The following is a 27,338-nucleotide window of genomic DNA, read 5'->3' as shown; positions in this document are numbered from 1 at the left end:
ATCCCAGATAGTACTCCCCAGATAGAAAAAGAAACCATGAGGCAGGAAAAAATTCAAACACAATACAAATAATTAAATCACAATAGTAGCCGTTACTTATTCAGCTGTTGAAGCTGAATAGGGAAAATTATCCCATCAATAAAAACAGGATTAAACATCACCAAGCACAGATTTAACCTTCACCAAAAACCAGTTTTAGACCAAAACTCAGAAAGGGTATGTAAAGTCACATTTGATGTCAATTTTTCTAGCCAGGCTTGCTGAATGTCACTCATCTTGGTTCCCTGTCACTAAAAGCTTTGCTTCATTATTCAATTATTTCTTCAAAGTGCTGATTGTCCAAGGAAGTATTTCCTCCCAAAAGCAGTGTAAAAAATCTTAAAACAATCCTTCCCCTTTAAGAAAGTCAAGCCCCAGAAGCTCCGGAGACAGGAAGTCTAGACGTACTGGCAAGAATGTAATAAGGGTGGAAAAAAATAAAAGGAGATTTCTTCTAACTACCTGTTCTCCGAACTGCTTAGAAAATTAACAAGGGATTCTATAGAACCAGACAGAACCGGTAGAATCCCACCCCGATCTAAAGCAAAGTCAATTGCTGGAAACTCAAACCAAATGACTAGGTTTTTAGTCAGCAAATGTAATGGCTCTGAAATATTCAGATAATTAGTATTGTATTTCATGCCATGAAATAGCAAGAAGAGAATGCAGCATATCCAGATATTCAGAAATTGGGGTTTGCATAGTTTCAATTTTCTTTAGATCACATTTCATTTCTTCAGCTGAGGGATATCCTAATATATCAATCTTCTGCGGCTCAAAGTTTATTTACTTTTGTTTCATTTTCAGTCTTCTTTCATTAAACCTTAAAAACTGTCATTAGTCTATCAAAAAGGCTTTCAACAATTGCTTCATAGATGATATTAACCATATACCACACAATAACAAGAAATCCCACAGGATTGTCTAATACCTTTTTGTAAGGGAGCGCTCAAATTCCAAATGGAATATTATAGAGCCTAGAAACATGATGTGTTTTTTAGATTGTCAAATAGCGGGATCCTGATACAATTTCACTTTCAAAAATCTTTTGTGACATCTTTGTTAGCAAAAAGACATGCATCTTGCACAATTTGCATGAAAAAATGGTGATTATTGCTGGTAAAGGATGGTTTTTCCATATCAAAGCCTTGTTTGCCACCATCAGATCAATACCAATAAAGATATCCTTACTTTCTTCCTTTCACACAGTAACTTGGATATCCAACGTGCACCTTCATGTACAGCTTCCACTGAAGCACATATATATTAGATATCTCAGTACTGTGCTATAGGCACATTGACTTCATCCATTGCAACTTTTTAAGAATGTTAGTTAATTATCCAAACATGTTAAGCAAGAAGCTGTCCTGTTCACTAGTTCTTTCAGCCCACATTGAGAATATGCAACAATATTTGTAACAAGATTCACATGCTCCTCAGCAGGGGTGGGCTGCTGGGGGTTCTCTGAGGTTGGGGAGAGCCCCTAGCTAAGATTCTGTGCGTTTCAGAGAACACCCAAATTCCACACCTGGCTGGCCCCACCCCGCCCACCCTGTCCCGCCCAGGAGTCCCCATACAGCTCGTTTTGGATGCAGGTAAGAGCAGGGCATGCACAGAGGCTCAGGGAGGGTGAAAAACGGGCCTCCCAGAAGTTCAGGGAGGCTGGAAATGGGCCGGTTTCCAGCTTCCAGAGAGCCTTTGGACCTGGGGAGGCCATTTTCGCCCTTCCGGAGGCTTGAGGAAAATGCCCCCCCCCCATTGTGGTGCAAGAGACCGACTAGGCCATGCCCACCATGGCCACACCCACCCAGCAACTGGGGTAAATTTTTTGAAGCCCACCCCTGCTCCACAGTCTCTTAAATGACATATACAAATATTAACCACATTTTTGTGTTATGGAAATTGTGTTGCAAAGTAACCCAAATATGCAAGTGGGTATGGTGTCCATAAGGAAATTGCTTGCAAATACATAAAGTTTATTACAAATACAGTAAAATGCTATGCCCTTCCATCATTTATCATTATTTCTATTAGTTGCTTCTCATTAGTGCTCACAGATATTTTTTTCTCCAGAATCCACAAAATATGTCATTTACTGTGATGACCCAGGATGTGCCACAAAAATAACAAAGTCACCAAGGTAGATAAATTCCCTTTAATGCCTCCAACTTGGCCCCCAATGTCCAATTATCCTTGGCAGGAGATCAAACTCTTCCAAAAACAGTCTACAAAGGGAAGAAATGCAGTCCAAACCCAAAATACAGATAAAGTAGAAATAAAAAAAACAACACAAACCATGCTGAAGTAATTAATATGACAGACCAGGATAATAACTTGCAGACTTTCAAAAGATAACAAGGCACACACAGTTGGGAGGATGCCAAAACCCACATAACCTCGACAAAGATAATGCACGCTTTGCTTCCAGCAACTTAGCCATGCAGAGTTTGCCCTTTTAAACAGTCTTCCCAGCTGCAGCCCATGAAGGGGATCAGGGCCCTTTCCTCCCCCATCAACCACATTGCTCCCTTATCCTCCCTGCATGCCCTAGGATGAAGAGGGGGTGGGCCTGGGTCATCCTCTGAATGCCCAGCCGGCCTGTGCCCTTCCCCAGTTTCCTCCACAGTCACTGAAACCACACTCCCACTCCCTGTCAGCTGCTCAATCTCCCCATCAGAATCAGACTCCAACTGGGGCATGACATTTACCATTGTCCTACTATCCTTTACATACTTGCACATTTAATTTGGTTGTATCTGATCCTGCCTATGAGATACATTCCTGATTTTTTTGTAATAGACAAAAAAAATGTTCAGTTTTGTTATAGTATGAACAGATAGCAATAGTACTTAGACTTATATCCTGCTTCACAGTGCTTTATAGCCCTCTCTAACCTGTTTACAGAGTCAGCATATTGCCCCCAACAATCTGGCTTCTTATTTTTCTGACCTCGGAAGGATGGAAGGCTGAGTCAACCTTGAGCCTGATGAGATTTGAACTTCCAAATTGCAGTCAGCCATCAGTCAGCAGAAGTAATCTGCAGTACTGCATTCTAACCACCGTGCCACCTCAGCTCCAAGCTATGTAGAAGTACATAGCAAAAACACATGAACATCTGGCTTGTCATGCAACGTACTTTCAAGCTGCTTCAAACTTTGTACATTAAAATGATTTAATTAATTCCCTGCATGCATTAACATATGCATCTATAAATTCATTGGGTGTTTGAATTCAAAGACCAAATTTGAACCATTCCATAACAGCTTTTCTCTATGGTAAAATATTTATCCAAATTAACTTACTGAAAAGGTACTCTTTTCTCCTAGTAATTTTTTTTAAATCCACTGCACTGGAACTCTCTGCACAACACTTTCTTCCTTGTCCAGCTTGATATCAACTCATAGTTATACATACACAGTTTGTATATAGGTCAGCTACATTTGTATTCAGAGTTGGGATGCAACAAAAGTAAGTCTTACAAAAAGAGTCTTGGGACCATCATCCTTTATTGTCTTTTGTTGTGTTTTATCATATACTTCAGTGATGGCTAATCTTTTTGGGCTCCTGTGCCCAAAATTGTGTGTGTGCTCATGCTTGTGTGCTTGCCTGCCAGCACCCAGAAGGCAATGCGTGTACACCCCCCACGCCCCCTGTGCACATGTGTGCAATTCTTCCCTTACCTGCACTGTGCCTCACAGCTGATTTTTGGCCTGTTTGAGGCCTTTTTTGGCCTCCCAGAGGCTTGAGGAAGGTCTCTGCAGGCTTTGCAGGCTGAAAAATGTGTCCATTTCATCACTTCTGGTATTTCCGGAAATACAGGAAGTGATGAAATGGGTCTATTTTTTGGCCTGCAAAGCCTGCAGAGACCTTCCTCAAGCCTCTGGGAGGCCGAAAATGGCCTCAAACAGGCTGAAAAGCAGCTGTGAAGCACGTGCATGCGCAATAAGGTAAGTTTGCCTGCAGCTCTCATGCCAGCACAAATGGCTCTGCGTGCCACTCATAGGTTCGCTAGCACGGATATACTTGATGAAGATTTCAGAGGAAATTGTGGTTTAAGAGAGTAAGACAGTTTTAAAAATATCAGTTCCGTAGTTTCCTCTTTTGTTTCCTTTCCGCTCCTCTCTTAATTCTTTTCCATTCCAATCTGACGGTAAAACCTTCTTTAGTTTCTGTCACTACACTAAGTGAAGATACAGTTCAGTGGGAGAATGAAGTGGTCTGTAATATGAATAGTGGCCATTTCTCTCAGTGGCTCCTCAGGCTGCAGAACATGCATTAATCAGTCCTGAGATAATACATTCACTAGAGCTGCAAAGTCAACAGTCCAGGAGAAAAGAAGGCCCAAAGTAAAGAATCATGAACCTAGAAAGGTGGGAACCTTCCCCCTGGATTTGGGAAGGACAAAAAAAATGTGGTTTGTGCACATTTTAGTAGAATTTCATCTTCATAGCATAGGTTTATCCTCTCTGTATTCCAGATTTTTACAGCTTGTTTTCTACCTTCACTTCACAAGGTCTCCAATTGTGGTGGGATTATTTTTTTTTTACTACCAGTTCTGTGGGCATGGCTTGGTGGGCATGGTGTAGCTTGGTGAACATGGCTTGGTGGGTGTGGCAGGGGAAGGATACTATAAAATCTCCATTCCCTCCTGACTCCAGGGGGAAGGGTACTGCAAAATCCCATTCCCTCCTCATCCCACTAACCTGCTTTCCAGCTCCATTCTCCTGTGCAGGGCAACAAAAGAAGACCCAGCCGATCAACTGGGACTTGGGAGGCAGAGGATAGATGGGGGCGGGGCCAGGCAGAGGTGGTATGTGCCAGTTCTCTGAACTACTCAAAATTTCCACTACTGGTTCTCTGAACTACTCAAAATTTCCACTACCGGTTCTCCAGAACTGGTCAGAACCTGCTGAGTACCACCTCTGATCTTCAAGATTATTTGGCTAAACTTTCTACCTTGGTAATAACGTTGGGCTTTAGCAGCTTTTAGCTTCTGTAGAAACCCATTGCATTTTTTTTGTACTGATTTTCCTTGTGATTTCATTGTGCAAGTATAAAAATTATTTCTGTTTGAATGTGGTTAAACTTAGATATTGTGGCTATCATATCAGTGCCACTCAGCTATAGAAAAAACAGTTGAGCAAGTTGTAGGCAAGCTTCCTCTATATTTAAATTACAGTTAAGACAGGAAAGTTAATACTTCAAGATTTTCCAGTTGTCTTACCAAACATTGTTGTGTCATTGGATATCATGCAGTGGACCAATGAGGTTCTATGGTTGGCATGCCATGCATGTTTTTCAGACACATGAATCCTGGGAAAAGAATCAGGTGGAAGATGCTCCCTAATGCCAAATTATGTTTCTAAGCATCACACTAATAGTAAATAAGCAAACTCATAACCTTACTAGTAGTCTATGATTCAGAGTTTCCCTGTTAAAAGTACCTGGCTGGGAAAATGCATCTAACAGTTCTAAAACCATTATCTTGAAACAATATCATTTCTTTTCTTCCTAAAAAATATTAATAAATAATATTAATGGATTAATGGAATGCCTTCCTCAGTGGTTAAAGATGCTGAGCTTTTCAGCTGGAAAGCTGATAGCATGAGTGCAAGAACGGAATGCCACATGGCAGGGTGAGCTCCCATTACTTACTCCTGCCCATCTATCAATTTGAAAGCATACAAATGCGAGCAGATAAATAGGTACCAATTCAGTGCACAGTTTACAGCATTCTGTGTGCCTCGACATTTGGTCATGCTGGCCACATGACCATGGAAATCGGAAACAACTGGAGAGGGGAAACCTTTACTTTATCTTTAAGATAGATAAAATGTATGGCTCAGAGACAATATCATAGAAGCTGTAATATATATATCTATAGTTAGTCCACAACTTATGACCACATCTGAGCCCAAACTTTCTGTGCTAAGTAAGATAGTTTCTTAAATGAGTTTTGCCCCATTTTACAATCCGTGATTAGGGTTGTTTAAAGATTTGGATTCATTTTAGAAGAGGAGCTTTAGAAACTGCTGTCAGGATCATGCTGCTGCAGTGAAAAAAGACCTGGCTGTTTTAATATACCACAGAAAGATATTATGTTGCTTTTCTTTGCCTATTCTAAACCATCTTTTCCAGATCATTCTGAAACCTTGCACAGTCATATTATTATAAGTAGAATAGGGGAAAAAAAACCTATTGATTTCAGTCTTGCATAGAGCTGTTCCCATGAGGTTTAGCACTATAGAAAGAAAGGTTCAAGATGGAAACATTTGTTCATAATGTTTTACGTAATAAGGATATACAAACTGTAAACTAATAATTGATGAATACATGTAAATCGTATTTTATGCCCTTAATTCTGAGGACATGTCAACTTATCCCAGGCCTTTAGTTGTGGATATGAGCATAGCATGATCTCAGAAGAGAGAGAAAGAGAGAGAGAGAGATCTGATCTAACCTTGGAAGGCTGGCAGTGATGTTCTCTCTCTCTCTCTCTCTCTTTCTCACACACACACACACACACACACACACACACTCACAGGTCCCGCACACACTCCCACCCCTTCCAAGGCAGCCACATTACTTCACTAACCTGCTTTTCAGCTCTGTTCTCAGGGGGAGAGGAGAGAGAGAGAGACAGTATCCTGTGATCCCAAAGAAAGAATGATCGATTGGTAGGAAAATGGGGTGAGGGATTTTCCTGCAGATTTTCCCAGGGTCTCTGCTGCTTCTGCTTTTGGCTGTATATGCAAGGAAAGCAGCAGAAGTCTTTCTTTCTCTTCTCTAAACTATGCCAGAAATGAGTCTTTGGGACCCTAGAATTTAAGAAAAACTTCTGCTGCTTTCCTTGCATGAAGCCAAAAGTCTCTCTGTCTCTCTCTCCCCCTGAGAATGGAGCTGGAGACAGTATCCTATGATCCCAAATAAAGAATGATCAATCGGTAGGAAAATGGGGTGGGGAATTTTCCTGCAGTGTCCCTTGGAAAATCACCAAAAAGTCTGCAGGAAAATTTCCCACCCCGTTTTCCTACTGATTGATCATCCTTTATTTGGGATCGCAGGATACCATTTCCAACTCCGTTTCCCAGGAGGAGAGAGAAAGACTTTTGGCGTCATGCAAGGAAAGCAGCAGAAGCAGTAGAAGTCTTTCTTTCTCTCCCCCAAACTCTGGCAGAATGGCGCAGCCTCTTGGAGAAGGATGCCTTGCAGGGTCCCAAGGACTCATTTCTGGTGGAATTTGGGGGAGGGAAAGACAGACTTTGGCTGCTTTCCTTTCATGCAGCCAAAAGCCGGTGGCCAGGCAAGGCGCGTGGGATGAGTGGGGCAAGTTCCCCCTCTCTGCCCTTTCCCCCCCCTCCCCTCACTACCTTGCACTGTTTGCAATCAAGTGACGCAAGCCTTGTGTCCCCATGGGCCATGTGGGCGGTGCAGCCTTGTGTTCCTGTGCAGCCTGGATTAATTGCTTTGGGGGGTCCTTTGGGAGGTGCTTTGGGGTGACATTTCTCTGCGGACCACCAAAAAATTTTCACAGGCCACTGGCAACCACTGGTTTAGACCTATCCAGAAAAGGTGCTATATAGTGTTGGAAGAAAAATTGGTCCGGTTCTAAGCAGGGATAAAGACACTGAAATAAAATGGAGGAAGACTTTAGGAAAGAAGATCTCGGTTTATTTGGTAGCTAGAAACTTCAGTGAGAGCAGCATGTTTCTGGGGTAGCTGAAAAAATGGGGTTGAGAGTAAGTGGGTTTTTATATATTCTTTTGGGATTTGTGAGAAACACGCCTGTTTTTGTGCAAGAATATGTCCTTTAATATTTTAAACGCTGTTGCCAGATTCCTAAGGGGTCATGGCTGGCTCTACAGGCAAAAGAGGAAATGCAAATCCTAGGTGTTTTCTTTGTCTGAGTTAATCTTGTCAGCTTTGGCTCCATGCCTTGTCTTGCTTAGTTTTTAACCTCACTTGCGTGTTTATTGCTTTCAAAGTCCTATGCTCACATTTTGGCAGACAGGAGGAGAGGTTTCCAAGCTAGCCTAAAAATGAAGAGGTGGAATCTAGACAGATGTATCCCATTTCTGCTCTGGTGCCAGTGCTAAATAGATGTTTTCCCCACTGTTGATGACATACTAATGGGGGACTGCAACAAAACTGTAGCAGAAACCCAATAATTATACTTGTAACAACTGGTACACTCACAAATCGAAACAACGCCATGAATATCTGCAGGTCCTATATGTAGGATTAGACTTTTAGACGATTAGACTTTTTTTGGGTTAGACTTTGTTTTGCGATGATTCCTAATTAACTAAGGAATAGAATAAAATCCATAACATGCAAAGTTTGCCTGATTTTATGATTTCTATGTACCTGAAACTGGGTTACCCCTTACATCTTAAAATAATTTTTGACTTTTCCCTTAAGTTACCTTTTCTTTTTGGTTTTTCAAATTGCAGTTATAAAAGTGATAACTTTAAAAAAAGGGAAAGGGGTAGAAAAGCAAATGATTTAAGGGTTAGTACCAGACTGAGAATTCTTTTGAAATCAAAGGATTTGTTAGTCTTGTTAGTCATGATTCATGTTTCTTATTAATTTAAATGGAATCTAATCAAAACTAATAATATATTGTGATATTTGATTGTATTTAGATTTCCTCTTAAGTAGGAAAAGGGTTTGAGCAGAATTCAATCTCAATATATAATACTGTTATGACTCCCCTTCAAAATTCAAACGAACAAAACAGAAAGCAGCCGTTTCACAATTAAATCAAACGGAAAGAAATCTTACAAGATAACGGCTGGCAGAAACTACAGCATAAATCTTTACTCTGTCCGGCAAACCAGTCCTGGCAATAAATCCTCAGCCTCAGAGCTCTTTGCTGTAATGTCCTCACTCAAATAGTTATTTTGTTCCTGGCAAAATGTACCAGCCCAGCTGTGTCCTTTTATACTCATTAAGGCAACATGCTAATTTACTGACTTGCTCTTCTCATTCGCTCCAGCTGATTTTGCCTTTTCAACCGTCTTCTATTTTTTACATTTAACCACAAATTTTCCAAGTTCTCATCTCCACTAGAAGACTCTCTCAAAACTTCCCTGTCAGCCATTCCCGGCTGTTGATCAGATAAGGAACCAGAGGAGGTCAAAGGTCCTGACAATTCTAATACATCAGGTCTGTCGTCCTTTGTCACGTCCATCTCCTCATCCTGGTTATCAGTCCAATCAGTAAGCCAGGCTGGCTCATATGGTTCTGCCATGACCTCTTCACTTGAACTCATATCAATCACAGGAGCTGAATCCAAGCCCGGAGCCACAACATAATACTGTGTAGAATGTCTTGAAATCCTACTGTAATGGCAGCCCAAGAGCAAAAAAATATAAATATACATAAAGTATGGGCTATTACTAGACCAATTCTTTCTGGAGTAGCAGCTAAAATAATCTGAGCAAAACAGAAAGATAATCATGGTTTGCTTGAGTGCAATCAAGTCATATCTACTCTTAGAGATTACATCGATAGATTTCCCGCCCCCAGGATGATTTATTTATTTATTTATTTATTTATTTATTTGTCAAACGATTATAAGATAACAGGTATAAGTATAAACATAGTTATGAATACATGAAATGGATACATATAAGAGAAATAAAAAGAAACAATAGGACAGGGACGGTAGGCACATTGGTGCGCTTATGCACGCCCCGTACAGACCACTTAGGAAAGGGGTGAGGTCAGTAGTAGACAGTCTAAGGTTAAAGTTTTTGGGGTTAGGGGAAGAAACCACAGAGTCAGAGTATTCCAGATATTGACCACTCTGTTGCTGAAGTCGTATTTCTTGCAATCAAATTTGGTGCAGTTTACCTTGAGTTTATATCTATTGTGTGCTCTTGTATTGTTATGGCTGAAGCTGAAGTATTCATTGACAGGTAGGACATTGCAATGTATGATTTTATATACTATACTTAGATCAGACCGAAGGCAGCGTAGCTCTAGGTTTTCTAGAATTTCAAGTCTGGTGACATAAGGTATTCTGTAATGAGTAGAGGAGTGGAGAATTCTTCTTGTGAAATATTTCTGGACTTTCTTAACTGTGTTAATATCAGATATGTAATGTGGGTTCCAGACTAGTAAGCTGTATTCAAGTATTGGTCTAGCAAATGTTTTGTATGCTCTAGTTAGTAGTGTGATATTACCAGAGAAAAAGCTATGTAGGATTACGTTAACAACTCTTCATGCCTTTTTGGCTATGTAGTTACAGTGAGCTCTAGCACTTAGTTCATTAGAGATGAGTACTCCAAGGTCCTTGACAGAGTTTGGATCATCAACAAGGTCTTGATTATTCAGCCTGTATTTTATTTTCTGATTTTTTTGCCAATATGTAAGACAGAGCATTTATTAGTTGAGATTTGAAGTTGCCATTTGACCATTCTGATACATATTAGAGGTCTTTTTGAAGGGTAGCAGTCTGTGGTGTTGAATAGCTTTACATAATCAGCGAAGAGAACGCAGTTGCTCTTAATATGATTACAGAGGTCATTTGTGTAGAGAATGAAGAGAGTTGGTCCTAGAACACTGCCTTGAGGGACACCATTGTTGACAGGTACAGAATTTGATAGGACGCTCCCAATTTTGACTATTTCTTGTCTGTTTGACAGGAATGCTTCTATCCAGTTATGCAGGTGTCCAGAGATACCATAAGATTTTAGTTTTAGGAGTAGTTTGTCGTGTACCACTGAATCAAAGGCTTTACAGAAGTCTATGTAGATTGTGTCTATTGCATTGCCCTGATCGAGTTGTGTAGTCCATATGTTTTTGCAGTGTAAGAGTTGCAGATTACAGGATAGTTTTTTTCTGAAACCAAATTGTTTATTAGAGAGTAGGTTGTTTGTCTCTAAGTGGAGGATAATGGATTGGTTAATAATTGATTCCATGACTTTACAGGTGACGCAGCATAAGGAGATTGGTCTGTAATTTTTAAGTCGTCTGGGGTCTTCCTTTTTGAAGATGGGGATGACTGTGGCTTGTGACCATAGGTTTGGCAAGGAGCTGGTCCTGAAAGATTTTTCAAAGATTATGTTTAGAGGTTCTGCTATGGCAGTGAATAGCTTTTTTTAAGAAGTAGGCACATAATTAGCTCCTGGTATGGTGTTCCAGGATTTCCAATAGAGCAGTTATTGCCACCATTTGTTTTGCTGCTGGAACTCCTCTTCTCTTTTCACAAGACCTAAAATTGGACACTTAACATCAAAAACATCATCAAAAAAGCACAACAAAGAATGTTCTTTCTGTGCCAACTCAGAAAGCTCAAACTGCCCAAGGAGCTGCTGATACAGTTCTACTGAGGAATTATTGAGTCTGTCATCAGCACCTCTATAACTGTCTGGTTTGGTTCTGCAACCCAACAGGACAGACACAGACTTCAGAGGATAATTAGGACTGCAGAAAAAACAATTACTACGGACCTGCCTTCCATTGAAGACCTATATACTGCAGGAGTCAAAAAGAGGGCTGTGAACATATTTACAGTCCCCTCACATCCTGGACATAAACTGTTTCAACTCCTTCCCTCAAAACGACGCTATAGAGTATTGCACCCCAGAACAACTAGACACAATTTTTTCCCAAATGCCATCACTCTGCTAAACAAATAATTCCCTCAACACTGTCCAACTATTTTCTAAGTCTACATTACTATTACTATTAATCTTCTCATCACTCATCGCCCATCTCCTCCCACTTCTGACTGTATGATTGTAACTTTGTCGCTTGTATCCTTATGATTTATATTGACTGTTTCCTAGTATGATTTGATTGCTTATTGTACTCTGACTATAATTGTTGTACCTGATGATCCTTGACCAATGTATCTTTTATGTACACTGAAAGCATTTGCATCAAGACAAATTCCTTGTGCGTCCAACCACACTTGGCTAATAAAGTATTCTATTCTATTCTTCCAATTTTTAATCCGCATTAGTAAGCCAGATAAACCATGGTTTATTCCATAGCATATTGTAGATTTAGAGGGCACACACTGGGTCATAAACTAACCATATGAACTGGATTGCCGCAAAAAGTTATACTAAAATGTGGTTAGTTTGTGCATAGTTTCTGCAAATTATTTATGTTATTTTATCTGATAATACAGATGAGTTTTATTTAGTTTAAAAATTATCGTCACTGATACCAGTGCTGTCTTCTTTCTCAGAATAACGTAAAATCACTAAATCCTGGATCTTAGTATAAAGTAGTGCCTCAGAAGATTGGGGAGTTGGTTCACCATTTTCATTACATTTTAAACTAAGTGTTAAAAAAAAAAAGCTTCTGGGACGAAGAGAAAAACTCGAAGCGAGATAAATGACAAGGGAGGCACCCAAACTGAGCAAACAGGAAACTAGGAACTATTGACGGGGCAGGCAATACGAAAGGGGGCGTGGCTGAGATGAACGAAACGGAAGAATTTCGCTCTCCTCGAATGAGAGCGTTCCATAAGAAAAAACGCGCCTAAGGGCACAAAACGCTCAGAGGGACTGGAACCCGGAGGATAAAAGGGGTGGGGTTTGCCTTGGATGATGAGCAGGGAAGGGGCGTGGCGATGAAAGAGCGGGTTGTGCCTCTGACACTGGAAAGGCTCGTCGAGGGGGCGGGGCCTTGGAAGCCGTTGGCGGTGTGGCTGCGAGCGCGAGCGCTCTCTTCCGAAGTTCCTTCGAGAGCGGTTGGAGGTGGCAACGGCGGGCGCTCGAGGCGACCGTTGAAGAGGCGGGGCTCCTCCGAACGCCCCCGAGGGAGAGCGGCAGTTGCCCCGAGGGGCGCTTAAGCGCCTGGTGTGGTTGCCACCGACAGCTCTTCCTTCTCCAAACAATGAACGAGTCCCCTATGGTAGCCGGGCCCTGTCTGGCTGGTCCGCTCGCTATGGGTGGGGAGAACGAGGCTGAAAGCCGTCAAGGCCCTGCGGACCGAGCCAACGGAGAGTCTTCCCTCAATCTCTTGGACACTTGTGGGGTGTGCGGACAACACATTCAGAGTCGGCGGCCTAAGCTGCTTCCTTGCCTTCACTCGCTCTGTCAGCGTTGCCTACCTTCTCCTCATCGCTACCTCATGCTGCCACCTCCCGCAGCCCCTTCGCCGGGCGGCGGCGGCTGCTGCGGCCCCAAAGATCCGCCGCTGCCGCCGCCGCCGCCGCTGCTCCAGCCGTCCTCGGCGCCTTCTTCGCCGGTCTCCGCGCCGCCTTCGCCGTTGCACTGTAATCCGGGTAAGAGAAAACGGCGCGCCGCGGCGGTCCCTGAATAGGTCGAATGGGGACGGAGAAGAGTGTTTTGCGGGCTTGATTCTGCTCGGTGGTTGCCAACCAAAGGAATAAATAGTAATTCTGTGCCGGGAGGGGAATTAATTGGCCAAAAGAGCAATATTCCTCCCGCGCAAAGCCTTCCCTCCTGTCACCCGAGGCGTGAGATGAGGCATTAGACTAACATCTTGTTACGCGGGGTAGTCCCGGGTTGGGAGAGAAAAGTCTTGGAGCTCAGCCAGAACACAACTTGGATCCTGGTTCTGTGGAAGCCCAGTATTAATGTCCACAAGCGTTTAGGAGTTTAGGCATCTGCTTTGTCCAAGTAAGCCGAGTATGCAGAGAGTATGTTTGCAGCCGACAGGCAAAGATCGCATCCCATGAGTAGGGTTAGTAGGAAAAGCAAACAATAGTCCTGTGATTTTGGGCCATTTCAAGGCTGCGGAGGCAAATCCTTTATTTGAAGCACGGTTGTGCTGTTGGACTGAAAACTTAATGGGATTTGAGAGGTGAGATGCTGAGATCCAATTTAAAACTCCGCCTTTTGGAAGGGAAACCATGATTGATGGCAACTTCCCATTGTTTATGCGCCGCATCTTGTGTTTCATATAGGTGTGAGCCAGGAAATCCCAAGATGGCATTTTAATGTTGAAGTCAAGTTCTTAAGTTTAACGGCATATTTGAAAAACTATGCTGTTAATGTCTTCTAATGGAAGTAGTATCGTTTGAAATCTCCACAGATAAAGATTTAGAGGTATACTAGCATATACCGTATTCACAGTTTCATGGATTGAGGGTAAATTCCCTATTACTTGTAAAACACCTCCAGTTGTGGGGGATTTCTTGGTAGTTTATTTGAGTTAGGTGTAGGATTCTTATCTCTTACTTTCATTGGCTTTGGCTCTCTTTGGGTTGCCAAAAGAAAAATGCAGTGATTTTCTGAGATACCGGTAGAAGATATGTGCAATCTTATTACTAGATGATGGGGATGTATATAGCCTTTTTTCTTACATATTTAATTTATAGTAGAAACGAGGGGTGTGTGTAGAGAAGACTTGGGGTCCTATGATGAAGTAGAATATTGATTCTTATTTGTATTATTATGAGTTATTACATCATATTGTAATTATTTCTATTACTCTTCATACACCTAAGAATTTATTTTTGGTATATCACATGATTTATGTATCTTGTTTTAGATACTGAAAATTCTATATATACCTTTTATGCTTAATATTAGTAAATAAGATTCACTTTGCATCTAACACTACATTTTCATTTCAAATATCTACAGATTTAAAAGTTATCCTATTGATTTTTCTATCATGTTTTGTAGATTTTATATGTCTGCATATTCATATTTTAAACTATTGCTGAGCCAATGCAGGTGGAATTGTGAAGGCATTTTTACCAGACAGATCTCTAAATAGCTTAGAGTCTAAAATCTTCAGAATGTAGATAATGTAAGTAAGTACAGTTAAAATGGTATCAAGTTAATAAAATGAACCTTGTTTATGCAGACAGATATAAAATCCCTGGAAATTAAGTAAATGCTTTTAAGTCATGCTAATTGTATAATTAAGTATTGAACAAATATCAATTTGATAATTAAAATATATTGTTTGTAAACTGATTTATTTGTGATGTAGCAAATGTGTATCAGCAACCATTACAAGCTTTTACTGCATATTCTCAACCTTCATAAAATTGCCTGAAATCTTGTGAGATTTGGTCCAATTTTGCATTGAACAATTTTTAATAATTTTATATGATCGGTTTCATGTTACTAAACTTATTTTAGGGATATTTTCTGATCCTGTTATTAAAGGATATCTCGGTATTAGGTAGAACATAACATTTAATAAACATTGTCCACTGTAAACTTTAGAAATATACAAATCCTTTTCTGCAATTGCTTTTCAAAATGTGAAAGCATTATGCTCATTATAAAATATCTATGAGATACTGAAATATATCCTATCCCTTATCCATTTGGTCAAATTCTATTGGATGTGATAGAGAAATTGGAAACTTATTTCTGGCCAGATCTAACCCTATTCCTTATAAGGTCCCTAGATTATTTTTGCTTCTTTTTAAAAAAAAATATATGAGGACTTGGAACCTGTGGTCTTTATAAAGCACCCAGTCCTGGACATCTTACAGAATTTATAGTGAAATTCAGCAGCAAAACTCTTGATTTTCAGTAACAAGTTATTCTTTATTATTTTTAAAGAAAGTATCAAATTAATTTAATTTTTTAAAAATATAGGCATACATAAAAATAATATGACATTGACACATAGCCAGCAAAAGAAAAGAAAAAAAATAAAAGGCTACAAAATATTCAAAAAATTTAAACCCAATTGCTGAAAAGTCTTCATTACAGTTTTGTTTAAAAGCAATACTAATTTAGATGGTTAACAGATATCACAAAATCCATTCCTCATGCATGAAAACCCCACATTTCCTGTAATGGCCAGATTCCAAATCCTGGGGATATAACCAAACATAACATATACCTCCTCAACTAGCTATGATTGACCTAAACTCATGTTAATAATGATCCTGTGGATTTCAACCCAAAATATAGCAATAAGACAAGTACAAATAGTATGAATGTTTCAATTTTTAAAGTGGATCTTTCCAGATCAAACCCTTATTGAACAGCCTGTGAGATGTCCAGTCTATATGAAATAGCAATTTTGTATTAGTCTTATGTTAACAGCAAAATAATTTCATCTTAAGTGTTTCAGAAAAATACCCAACTTAATTTTACCATTCCAAAATTCGTATGGTAATTAATGTGACATTCATAAGTATTCAGATTACATTTTTGCAAAAATAAATTGCTGGTTTGAGAGATTTTTCATATATATTACAAAAAAGATATGATGCAATTACATTAACTTTAATGATGCCCAGCATACCCCTTTTACATTTTAATTCCTTACAATGCTCAAAAAATGCTTGTTGTAGAACTTAAAGGGTAGGGAAAAATTTCAGCCCTGGGCACAAAAACATCATCATATTCTTAAAAGAATCAGCATAACAAAGTCATTGCTATTGGATGAACTACTTTGAAAACAACTAGGATTGCCTGGATTGCCATTGGTAAGCAATGCAGTTATGAGACATCACACTTAATAACTGCATAAGCCATGGTATTACCTGTGACACTCAGCTCTGAGTGAAAGGTGGACTTTTAAGATGCAGGATAAGAGAAGTATGATGCTTTTGAACTTTGGTGTGGAAGAAGATTCCTGAGAATATTGTGGACAGCCAAGAAGAAATAATGGCTCTTTATAAACAAATCAACCTAGAGATTTTGCCCATTCTCAAATGGTCTTATTTTGGACATATATGAAGACCCAGGTCTCTGAAAAAGCTCTAATGCTTAGAAGGATAGAAGAACAGGATTATCAAAAAGAAAAAAAAAAAAGCAATCGATGGACATAGTTACAGTGCCATTGAGAGATTTGAAAGAAAAGGTTAGGTTGGGTTAGGGTCATCTTGGGGAAAAAAATCTGTAAGGTCTGTAGGAGTGAAATGACTTGTTGACACAATGACACATAATTAGCAGAATAAAAAAGAAAGAAAGATAATGCAAGCAAATAATATAATGTAATACAAGAAACTAAAGTGATACATACATTAATTGTTAAATATATGTGACACGTATTTCAAAAATACTGGAACTAAAGTAAAGGGAATTTGTTTTGCAACCTTGGGGCAATAACAGTGATTATGCTACTCCTAACTGCAGCTATTTTTACTACCCTGGCTATTACCACCTGCCTTCTGCATCCCTGAAAAGAGAGGAGAAGGTACTAGAATTTTATTTTCTGTTCCTCGGTACTGTCCTGTGAAAACGATCCGATAATGTTTTTTGGTCATTGTATATTTATTACTATGTGTTTCTAAGTTGTGCTATGAGAACTTGTTATCCTGAAAAAATCTAAATAAATTAATATAATTAACTTAATAAATTATAAAAAATGACATAAAAATTGCTTACCCAAACCATCACTTCATTGAGTCATAATCAGGTCTTACTGGGATTAAAGTTGAACAAAAACAAGCAACAGAAAACAATAGAGATTACATGAAATTATGCCAGAACATTTTACTGCTTAGTGCTTACAAGATTTGCTGTGTTTTAGATATAAGCACAGTCATAGGACAGTGCATGTCTGACTGATACCCACTTACCCAGCCTGCCTACTGGCATTTTTAGTGGTATTCTCCTACATATTTTTTTTTAAAATGAGCTCCATTTTTAAAACTATTTTTGTACTTTCTTCTATTGTCAACATAGAGAAAGCATAAATTACAAAATGAGGGATACAAACAGAGCCAGTTTGGTCTAATGGTTATGTCCTGGCCCAGTCCATGCAACCACACCCCTGGTGGTTTTAATTACTTTATAGAAGCACCGCAAATCTCTAATTACCCAGGTCTCACTCACAAGAAACAAAGTCCCAATAAGTTTGAGTCTGCACAGCTAAGACATGAAAGTAAAGGTACATACAAAGTCCAATGGCAGGGCCAAAGTCCGGGCAAAGTCCAAAGTCCAAGCATGATAATCAAAGTCAAGCTCCAAGTCCAGAATCCAATTGCAAAATCAAAGGCTCAATCATGAGGTCAGCAAAGAACAAATAGGTTCGGTAACATGAAAGCAGGAATCACAAAGTCAGAGCACACACTAGGCAGGAAACAGACAGGTTGTCTCCAACATTGCTTTGCTCCACACACCAGGCTAAATAGTCACCAGCTGGTGCACCTCATTAGGAGGGTTAAGGCTGTCTCCTTGCAAGTAGCTTGCTGACCTTTGTTGCACCTCCCTCCTGCCCTGTGCAGCATGAGATCCAGCAGAGGAGGCAATTCCTCATCTCCACTAACTGACTGTGCAGTGTCTCTTCTCTGCCCCGCACTTCTGGTTGGTCAGGCAAGCCTCCCATTTGCAGCTGTATCTTTTCTGCCTTCTCTTCATCCAGGCATTTATCTTATTGCTTCTCCAACAACCTCCCAAGGTTCCTAGTCTCTCCTCCTCTTGCTCATCCATTCCTGGTATGGAATCTCCTGCATGGTCCTAATGCTCCTCCATGCTCCACTCCAAAGTCCCCACTGCTGGCTCTTCCTCATCGTACAAGCTGACATCTGGGGAAGCCATTAAGGTTAAGGTACAAATCTAGAAAGTAGGAGATCATAAGTTCGAGTCCCATCTTAAAAGTGAAAGCAGCTGGGTGAACTTGGGCCAGTCATTCTGTTTCAGGCCAATTCACCTCTCAGGGTTATTGTGGGGAAATAGGATGAGGAAAATGTGTTGGCTGTTTTAGCTGTTTGAGTTATTTGTAAAATAATAAAGGCAGGATATAAATAAATAAATAAATACCAATAGAAAGGATAAAGATTAACATACTGCAGAATATATCTCAAAGTTGGCATAGGAAAATCAAAGCATTGCTTGATGGAGAAGCATAGATAAGGAATTGTATCCAGTGACATACAACCCAGAGCTTTCTGATACTAGACTCATGAGGAAGGTGATGTTTGTTGATATCCTGCTCCCTTACCATATTCTACATTAATTTTTTTGCAGTACAACCTATATATTTAATATTCTTGAAACCTTTGGAAGAGAGAAGTGAATTGATTAAAATTGCTTGCTTTGTTGTGCTGCTAAACATCTTCAGTGGAGCAAATAGCTTTTTTATCACCACAGAATTAAAGAAATAAAGCTAAAATACTGAAATATATTGAATTTTTAAAGCTATATATGACAAAATACTGAATTTTTAAAGCTATATATGACAAAATGTTGACTCAGTGCCTACCCTAAAATAGATTTAAGTGTATTTATACCACTGCTAGTTTAATATATTTGTTGGTTTAAATGTTTATCTTGAGAAGATGATTTAAAAAGAAAGAAGAGGTGAGTATAATAAGTGAAGAAAATGATAGATTACAAATATTGCACTAGGCAAATTTAAATGAAATCCAGTGACTTTTGACAGCAATAGCTATCTGCAAAATGTAGCCTTTTCCTGGAAATGCACTGAACTTACTTGTAAAATATACAGTTGTCTGTAGATGCCAACACAAATATTTTGTAGTTAGTAAGGTTGTCAGTTCTATTCTCCATGAATGATAGCATGCAAAAATATAGGAGTGACCATCTCAATTTCAATATCTAGCCAAAAATATAAAGTAATTAATCTTGGAAAGGAATATTATACTTCTGGGTCAAAACTATCAAGATAAATGCATCTAAGTGCATTGAGGAATGCCATTCTCTGTGATGGTATAGAAATGTAAGTATACAAAAATGTATTATTTAGGAGTGGTGTAAAGTCAACATGAGATCCGGGTGCTAAGAAAGTTGTTCTTTGAACTGTTTGTTTTCTTTCCTGAATTGATTGTATCTTTATATTATATGTAGATGGGACTTATCATTCAATATGTTCTGATGATTGATTTGTCAGAATTTCAAGATTTCAGGAATTCCCAAATATTTTGGGGGATTTCACTTGGACTAAAATGGTTGAATTTGTGTTAAGAGATTAAGGAATTTTCTGAATATCAATTGATGTTTGTGTTCTGCTAAGCTATGTGACTATCAGATAAAGTTCAAGCCTAAGGTACACATAATATTTGCTAAATTTGGATTGTATTGTTACTGTTATTCAACTAGATTGCTGGAAAATTATTATGATGTTGGTTTAAATAATAAATAACATAGAATTTATAAATAACATCTGTCGGAAGTTAGAGTTCACCTAAAAAGAAGTATTTAATTTTTGGATGAAAAAGGGAGAAAACATCACACAGAAATTGAACTCTTTATATTGTCAGCGCAGGAAAAAAGGATACTACTAGTTGTTAGAGTAAGCTGTCTGTCAAGCACTTGAATTTAGTTCATGTGATCATGTTTGTTGAACAAAATAGTTATAATTTGAGTATTATCTGTAAATAATTTCAGAATTCAAAAATAGAATGAAACAGGGCTGCTAGGTGAAACCCATAAAATTAAGAGTAATTACAGTAAGATACAAGCCTCCACACCATTGTGCTAAAAATAATGACATATATAAGCTTATTAATCATAATTGTGTCAGGGCATAGTATAGCAGAAATTTCAAGAATTTATTCTGCAGAAGAAATTAATTATGCTCATTTTTTACTAGTTTACTTTCCCATTAATAGCTTCAGTTTAAGTAAATTTTGTCTTGTGAATAGTGGGGAAAATCTTAATGAAAGTTTCCTCTACTGTTAGGATTATTTTAACATGGTAAGATTTATATATTGGTTATCAACTAATTTTCTTTTAGTATTACAGTATGGAATGTAAGTTGGCATCAAATTTGGTGCATAAAAATATTGTGCAATGTTTAATATAAAGTTTGTATGAGATTCCAAAATTTTCCTCCAGCTAATAATTTTGATATGGACAAATATCTTTTCTTACTGTGTCATATGCACTTACCTAGGAATATTGTGAGTTGTAATTCTGGTAAATCTGAAGATGATACAAATTACAATAATATGCCAGTAATTATCTCAAAGTATCTTGGAATATAATTATGGAAGGGTTAATAGCACCTATAATTAGAAGTATCTTGTTTGGTAACTTAAATTTGTGAATACTGAGGTAGATCAATAACAGCCCAGAAGTCTATAGATAAATCAGAAAAGAAATCAAAATAGTATTTCTGGGCAGAGTTGTAAAATGCATATTTCCAAATGGTTTGAAGGGTCAGATTTTGACAAATCTATTGTAGAAGATAGGCTTCTACTGAGCAGCAACAAAATAATTTGACCAAGCAGATATTCTCCCAATTTTAGTTGTTGCCATCGTAGCAGTGTATGTCTTATTTTGGCCATTTATTATTTAAACATTTGTTCTATTGAAACATAAACACATTTTATAAACACACCACCAAGTTCTCCAAGGCCATGGCAGTGAGGAGACTTTTATGGTTACAAAATTGTCAAGTGGAGCCTCATCACAAGTGGAAACTGGCGTCGGTTCCCTGCAAAAGCGACAAGCTATTCGGCGAGGCACTAGACCCATTCGTCGTCAAAATGGACAAAATAAAAGTTCTTTCCTCGATAGGGAAGAGGGCTGACTACTGCCCTGCTCCATATCGACCACCGTCATTCCAGCCTGGCACTGCCTCTCACTCCTCCAGGCCACAGAGGGCGTATCCCCAGCACCAAGAATACTGCCCTGACGCACCTGGCAGACAACAGTAAACTGTAGGTAAACAGCCCTTTCGTGGGGGGAGGGGGTCGCTCCTGTAGCTCTAAATAATCCCTCGTTCTCCCCTCCCATCAGAGGTAACTTGGCTTCCTTCGCTTCCAGTCAACGATGGACGCTTGCGTACTCAGTACTGTAAGGTCGGGGTTACAACTAGAATTTCTATCGTCACCCCCAGACAATTTTGTGTTCTGCCCTGTTTCCTGGGAAAGTTCACGAAGGGCCCTTATGGAATTGGCCATTCAACATCTGGTCGACATAAGGGCCATTCAACCAGTCTCTGAATTCCAATGGGGACGTGGCTTTTATTCTTGGCTTGTTGTGGTCCCTAAGGCCTCGGGGGGCGGGGGGCGAGCCATTCTCTACCTAAAATTTGTGAATGAGGCGCTTTAAAATGCAGACTCTGCATTCTATTCTAGAGAGCTTTCGGGAGGGCGATCTCCTCTCTTCCATTGATCGCATGGAGGCTTACCTCCACATTCCCATCTGGCCTCATCATCCCCAGTTTCTCTGTTTCTGTTACCAGAATTCCCACAAACAATATCGTCGGTTCCAAGAGTCTTCACAAAGATACTAGCGGCATTGTTGGCTTCGCTCTGATCTGTTCCAGTGAGGATCCGATGTTTCTTGGACGACATTTTGATACTGTTGTTTTCCACCCACTCTGCCCATCGAGATCTACAAATCATACTCTATTGTCTTCAGTACCACGGCTTTTCCATCAACTCCAGGAAGAGCCATCTCATCCCCACTCCTGTTCAAGGAACCGGGCAGACTGCTCATCACCACCAATGCAAGTCTCCTGGGTTGGGGGGCCCACGTGGATGGGCACATAGCTCAAGGGATTTGGTCCCAGATGGACAGGACCCTATGAACTGGCTGGAAGTCAGAGCCATATATCTAGCACTGAAACATTTCAGGGACAAGATAGCTGGATCCTATGTGCTGGTGTTGACAGAAAATATGGCCGCAAAGCAGCACATCAACAGGCAAGGGGGAACAAAATCCAGGGCCCTTATGAAGGAAGCCAAATGGTTGGGGCGGTGGGTGGAGAGACACCTGCTGTCTATCACAGCAGACCACATCTTGGGAGTTGACAACTCCCAAGCCGATTGGCTGAGGAGGAGCCTAGTTGACCATGTAGAATGTTCCCTTCCCCAGTCCATATTCAGGGATCTCTCCCTCAGGTTTGGGACCCCAGAGGTAGACCTCTTTGCCTCTCCCCAAAATGCTCAAGTAAACAGGTTTTTCACCAGGTTTCCTTGTCAGGGAGCGTAGGAGACCAATGCACTTCGGAGCAGATGGCCCACTGATCTCTTCTACACCTTTCCCCCTCTTCCCATCATTCCAGCGGTCATTCGGAAGATGTTGAAGTAACAGGCAGAGCTGATTCTCCTGGCCCCCCATTGGCCCAGGAAACTCTGGTTTGTAGACCTGGTGAAACTGTCTATAGCCACTTTCTGGAGGATCCCAGACTACAAGATCTCCCTTCATCAGGGAACCTGCTCCACTCAGAACCCCTATGGTTCAAACTGACCATGTGGCGATTGAGTGGCAACTGTTAAGAGAGGCTAATCTCCCAGAAAGGGTCATCCTTACTATCCAAGCGTCCCGTAAACTATGACGTGCATCTACGTTGCCATCTGGAGGGTCTTTTGTCATTGGTGTCAAAAAGAGGGTCTCACTCCAACATTAGCTGAGGTAGCAGAGGTCCTCCACACCTAACACCTTACGCTGTCAGGTAGTGGTTCTTTCCTCAATCCTTTCCTGGGACTCATTTCTTTCCTTGTCTCACCACCCTTCAGTACAGAGATTTCTAAAAGGGGCTTCCAACCTCCACCCTCCTGTGGTTCACACGTTTCCATCGTGGGATCTTCATAAGGTACTCCAGGCTCTAACAGAACCTCCCTTCGAATCCCCCAGAAAGGTGTCCCTTCAATTCTTAACCCTGAAGGTAGTTTTCTTAGTAGCTATCACATCAGTTAGAAGGGGGCCAGAGTTGGCTGCTCTCTCAATAAGGTAGAACCTCTGCACCTTTCATGACAACAGATTTGTTCTCCGTCCAGTCCCTACCTTTGTACCTAACAATACTATGTTCCACAGATCCCAGGACGTAGTCTTACCTGATTTCTGTCCCCTTCCACATCACGACCTAGAGCGCAAGTGGCACACCCTAGTCATTAGAAGGGCGCTCAGAATTTATATCAAACACACTTTGTCATTTAGAAAGACAGAGGCCATATTTGTGTCTTTTTCCCCTTCCCACTGGGGAAAGAAGGCCTCACCTCCCACCTTAAGTAGGTGGATCAGGGCATGCATCGCACAGGCCTGCAAAGCCAGAGCCCTCCCGGTGCCCTAGAGCCTAATAGCACACTTGACTAGAGGTACTGGGACTTCAGCTGCCTGGGCCACCCAGGCACCCCTAGAAGAGATTTGCAGAGCGACTACATGGACATCCCTGTCTCCATTCATCAGACTCTACCCCCTGGACTCCTATTCCTCAACGAATGCGGCCTTTGGCAAACAGGTGCTTCAGCAAGTAGTTCCATCTTCGGAGTGATTAACTGGACAAGGACCCTCCTGAGGACATGCAGGCTTTGGTATGTCCCATCCTGGGCTCTCGCAGCAGCATGGAGAAGAATGGGCATTGGTAAATTTACCCGAGAATGCCCTTTCTATCTATGCTGCTAGAGAGCCCAGCCCCTCCCTTGTTTCGTCCAGACTATGGTAAGATACGTTATTGTTCAAGATTCTGTTTGGCTTTCAGAGACACTAAAGTCTGTCAAGTACCTTCGCCAAAGCTGGGGACACTCCCACAGGCTGCTCCTTTTATACAAGACAGACTCAGCTTGATGATGTCATCAAGAGGAGTCTAACTCATCCTGGGCTCTCTAGCAGCATAGATAGAAAGGGCGTTCTCAGATAAATTTATCAACACCCATTCTTTTCTTTCCAGTTATTTCCTGCACTACTGTAGTCTTTTTTGTAATCTGCTATTGCATTATAGTCTCCTATGATGCATATATTTCTTTGTTCTGATTCAATAATTTTGTTACGTAGTTTTTTATAAAACTCGTTGATTCTCTTCCATGCTGCATTGAGAGCCCAGGATGAGTTGACTCTTTCCTATAATGTCATTTAACTGAGTCTGTACTAAGGTAGAAAAGCCAGCCCCCGGGAGAGACCCCAGCTTTTGACTCAGCTCCTTTCAGTCAGTAGCTGTGTCTCTGAAAGCATTCTGTTAGATAGCAATCACCAGCGATCTTCAGTACTTTTTTCCTCGCTTCAAGCAGCTCCCAGGGATCTGGGCAGCTGTTCTTCCAGGAGAGCAGGGCTCTCTCTCCTGCAACGTTGGAAGCAGCATTGCCAGAGCGCTGTGCAGGCAGGTTGGGAAGCGTCTGCAGACCTCCCCCATGCCTGAGGTTTGAGCGGTCGTAAAAAACGATCGGCAAACTGATAACAGCGTCAGCCAGCTGTTCGTGTGGCCAGAGGCTGCCTTTTTCCTTTGCTGACTTCACTTGGGGCTCTTTATAGCCTAAGGAACGATTCTTCGATCTCGGAGCTTAACATATACGGCTATTCCGCTGAAGCTGTATATAACTGACCTAATTTAGGGCATTTTTATATTGTGGCACACTCAGCTCTATGATGTCATAGGGAAGAATCTTACCCATTCCTGGACTCTTGCAGCGTAGATAGAAAGGGAATTCTTAGGTAATTATACCAACACCCGTTCTCTTAACAATAGGCCATATTTGAGAATGTCTCGCAGTGTTGGGAGTTCAGACAGCAATGAATCTCTGCCAGTCAAATTAGATTGCTCATGTGAGTGAATGTTCCCAGTCTTGTCCTTTTTTAAAGAGTCATTACAGATCAGTTATCACACTCATAGAAAACTAAGCCAGCAGTACTAACACTCTCAGACACAATTACAGTTAACAAAAAGAGAAAGACAGATGAACCTGTGAAATTAAACAAAATGTTAAAAAGTTATGATATTTATGCAGTTGCTTACCAGGCACATCTAAATTATATTAAAGTAACCAAAATATCTTTACAATCCCCAAAGCATGTCACAACTTTTGAGAACCTCTAATGTTTGGAAATTAAAAGTTGAAAATTTTGACATGTCCTGTGTGAGTTCTTGTCTCTGTGCAAACATAATCTCCAAAAATTGATCATATTAGGGTCAACATGACTAAAGTTACATAACCCAGCAATAGACTAGGAGAGGAGTGTTCTTTCATTTTGTTGCTTGCCTGCCAGTAGACCAGGCTGCTGAATAGAAATAGCACTTAGACTTACGTACCACTTCACAATGCTTTACAGCCTACTCCAAGCGGTTTACAGAATCAGCATGTTATCCCCAACAATCTGGCTCCTCATTTTACCAACCTTGGCAGGATGGAAGGCTGAGTCAACTTGAGCCAGTGAGAATAGAACTGCCAAACTGCTGGCAGTCAGCAGAAAGCCTGCAATACTGCATTCCTACAACACAGGTCATTCAGTGACTACCAATCTTGATGACAAGGTGCTGCTCCCAGATATGGAAGATCTCTCCCTTTACATGTTAATGTAAGGGAACAACAATAGGAAAAGAGAATTGGCTTGACTTTTTATTAGTGGGCTTTCTAGTTCCGTTTGAGTTCATTAGAAACTCATGTTGTTGTTTCTTAGAAAGAGGGCATTAAGTGTTTGACCTTTATAGTAGTAGATAGACAAGGTCATTCAGTAGATTTTAGTCTTTCTCCTTCAGCTTATTCTTGGTTTCAGATCAGTTCAGTATCTAGGTAATTGTCAAAGTATACTCTTACACGCTGAGCACCACTCTGTTGAAAAAGCATTGTATCTCAGAGTACTTTATCAGAGTAATAACCAGTGTCAGATGAAGTTAGTTAAATGCTTTCAGATGTCCGAACATTTGCATATTTTATAAAATCATAAATAATTCTCTGTATAATGTAATAAAGCAAGTTTCCTTTACTTATAAAACTGCATCTTTTTCACTAATGTTCTTTATGCAATATTTTGTACCCTTACAATGCTGTAAATTCATATACATTTATGTTAGGAATGTAAGTCACCTAACAGATGGGTTGGAAAATTTATAAACCAGGATAGACATTTTAATACTGTCTCTTTAAGGGAATGCTAAAATTATAATTGGGTGTGGTTCCTCAAACGGCCATAAGATGGAGCCAGAAACCTGGGTTGTTCTCCTGTTGCTGAGAGTGTTGCTGTTCCTTATTGACTGTTGCTGATCATCGTTAGTCTTGGATTTGGTGTAAGTATGTTACTGAACTGTTTTTAATACTGGACTTCGTTATTTGGAGTATCCCTGGACTGAAAACTGACTGCTTTAACTGTGAATGACTTGGACTGTGTTTGGACTTTGCTTAACCATTTACTGGAAGTAAAACCTACATTTTACTACACAGTGTAGCTGTGTGCTATTTGTATGTTATTCTTCACCACTCTCACTACATCTCCCTGTGTGTGCTCGTTCTCCTAATGGGGAATTACCTCAACACTGGTTATGGGCCCAGGTCATACCAGGCTCAGATAACTGAGAGTTGGTGTGAATGCACAGTACTGTATACAGACAGCTGCTTACTGTTTAAGTGTGGGTTATTGTCCTGGTAAAGATAGCACAAGACCCGTCAACAAGTCTATCACTGATAACCCAGTTGGATGGAACAAACTATGTTTCCTGGTCTATGAAGTGCAGTCTACTTCTGCGTAGAGAAGGATTATGGAATG

The 27,338-nt window shown here is 40.3% G+C and overlaps 1 protein-coding gene across 1 annotated transcript in view; it reads left to right on the top strand.

Moving 5' to 3' along the window:
- The first annotated feature begins 12,615 nt into the window (after window positions 1-12,615).
- TRIM24 (tripartite motif containing 24) overlaps window positions 12,616-27,338 on the top strand; it is a 53,426-nt gene continuing 38,703 nt past the window's right edge. Inside the window, exon 1 of the mRNA XM_026724366.2 lies at window positions 12,616-13,288. Within this exon, the coding sequence (XP_026580151.1) occupies window positions 12,898-13,288 (391 nt within the window). The 5' untranslated portion in view covers window positions 12,616-12,897. The remainder of the gene's footprint in view (window positions 13,289-27,338) is intronic.

This window comes from Pseudonaja textilis, chromosome 5 (assembly GCF_049901715.1).
Source record: "Pseudonaja textilis isolate UNSWEBS1 chromosome 5, rPseTex1.2, whole genome shotgun sequence".
Lineage (NCBI taxonomy): Eukaryota > Metazoa > Chordata > Lepidosauria > Squamata > Elapidae > Pseudonaja > Pseudonaja textilis.
Note: the sequence above shows the minus strand (reverse complement) of the source record. Positions and strands in the feature narration are given on the sequence as shown.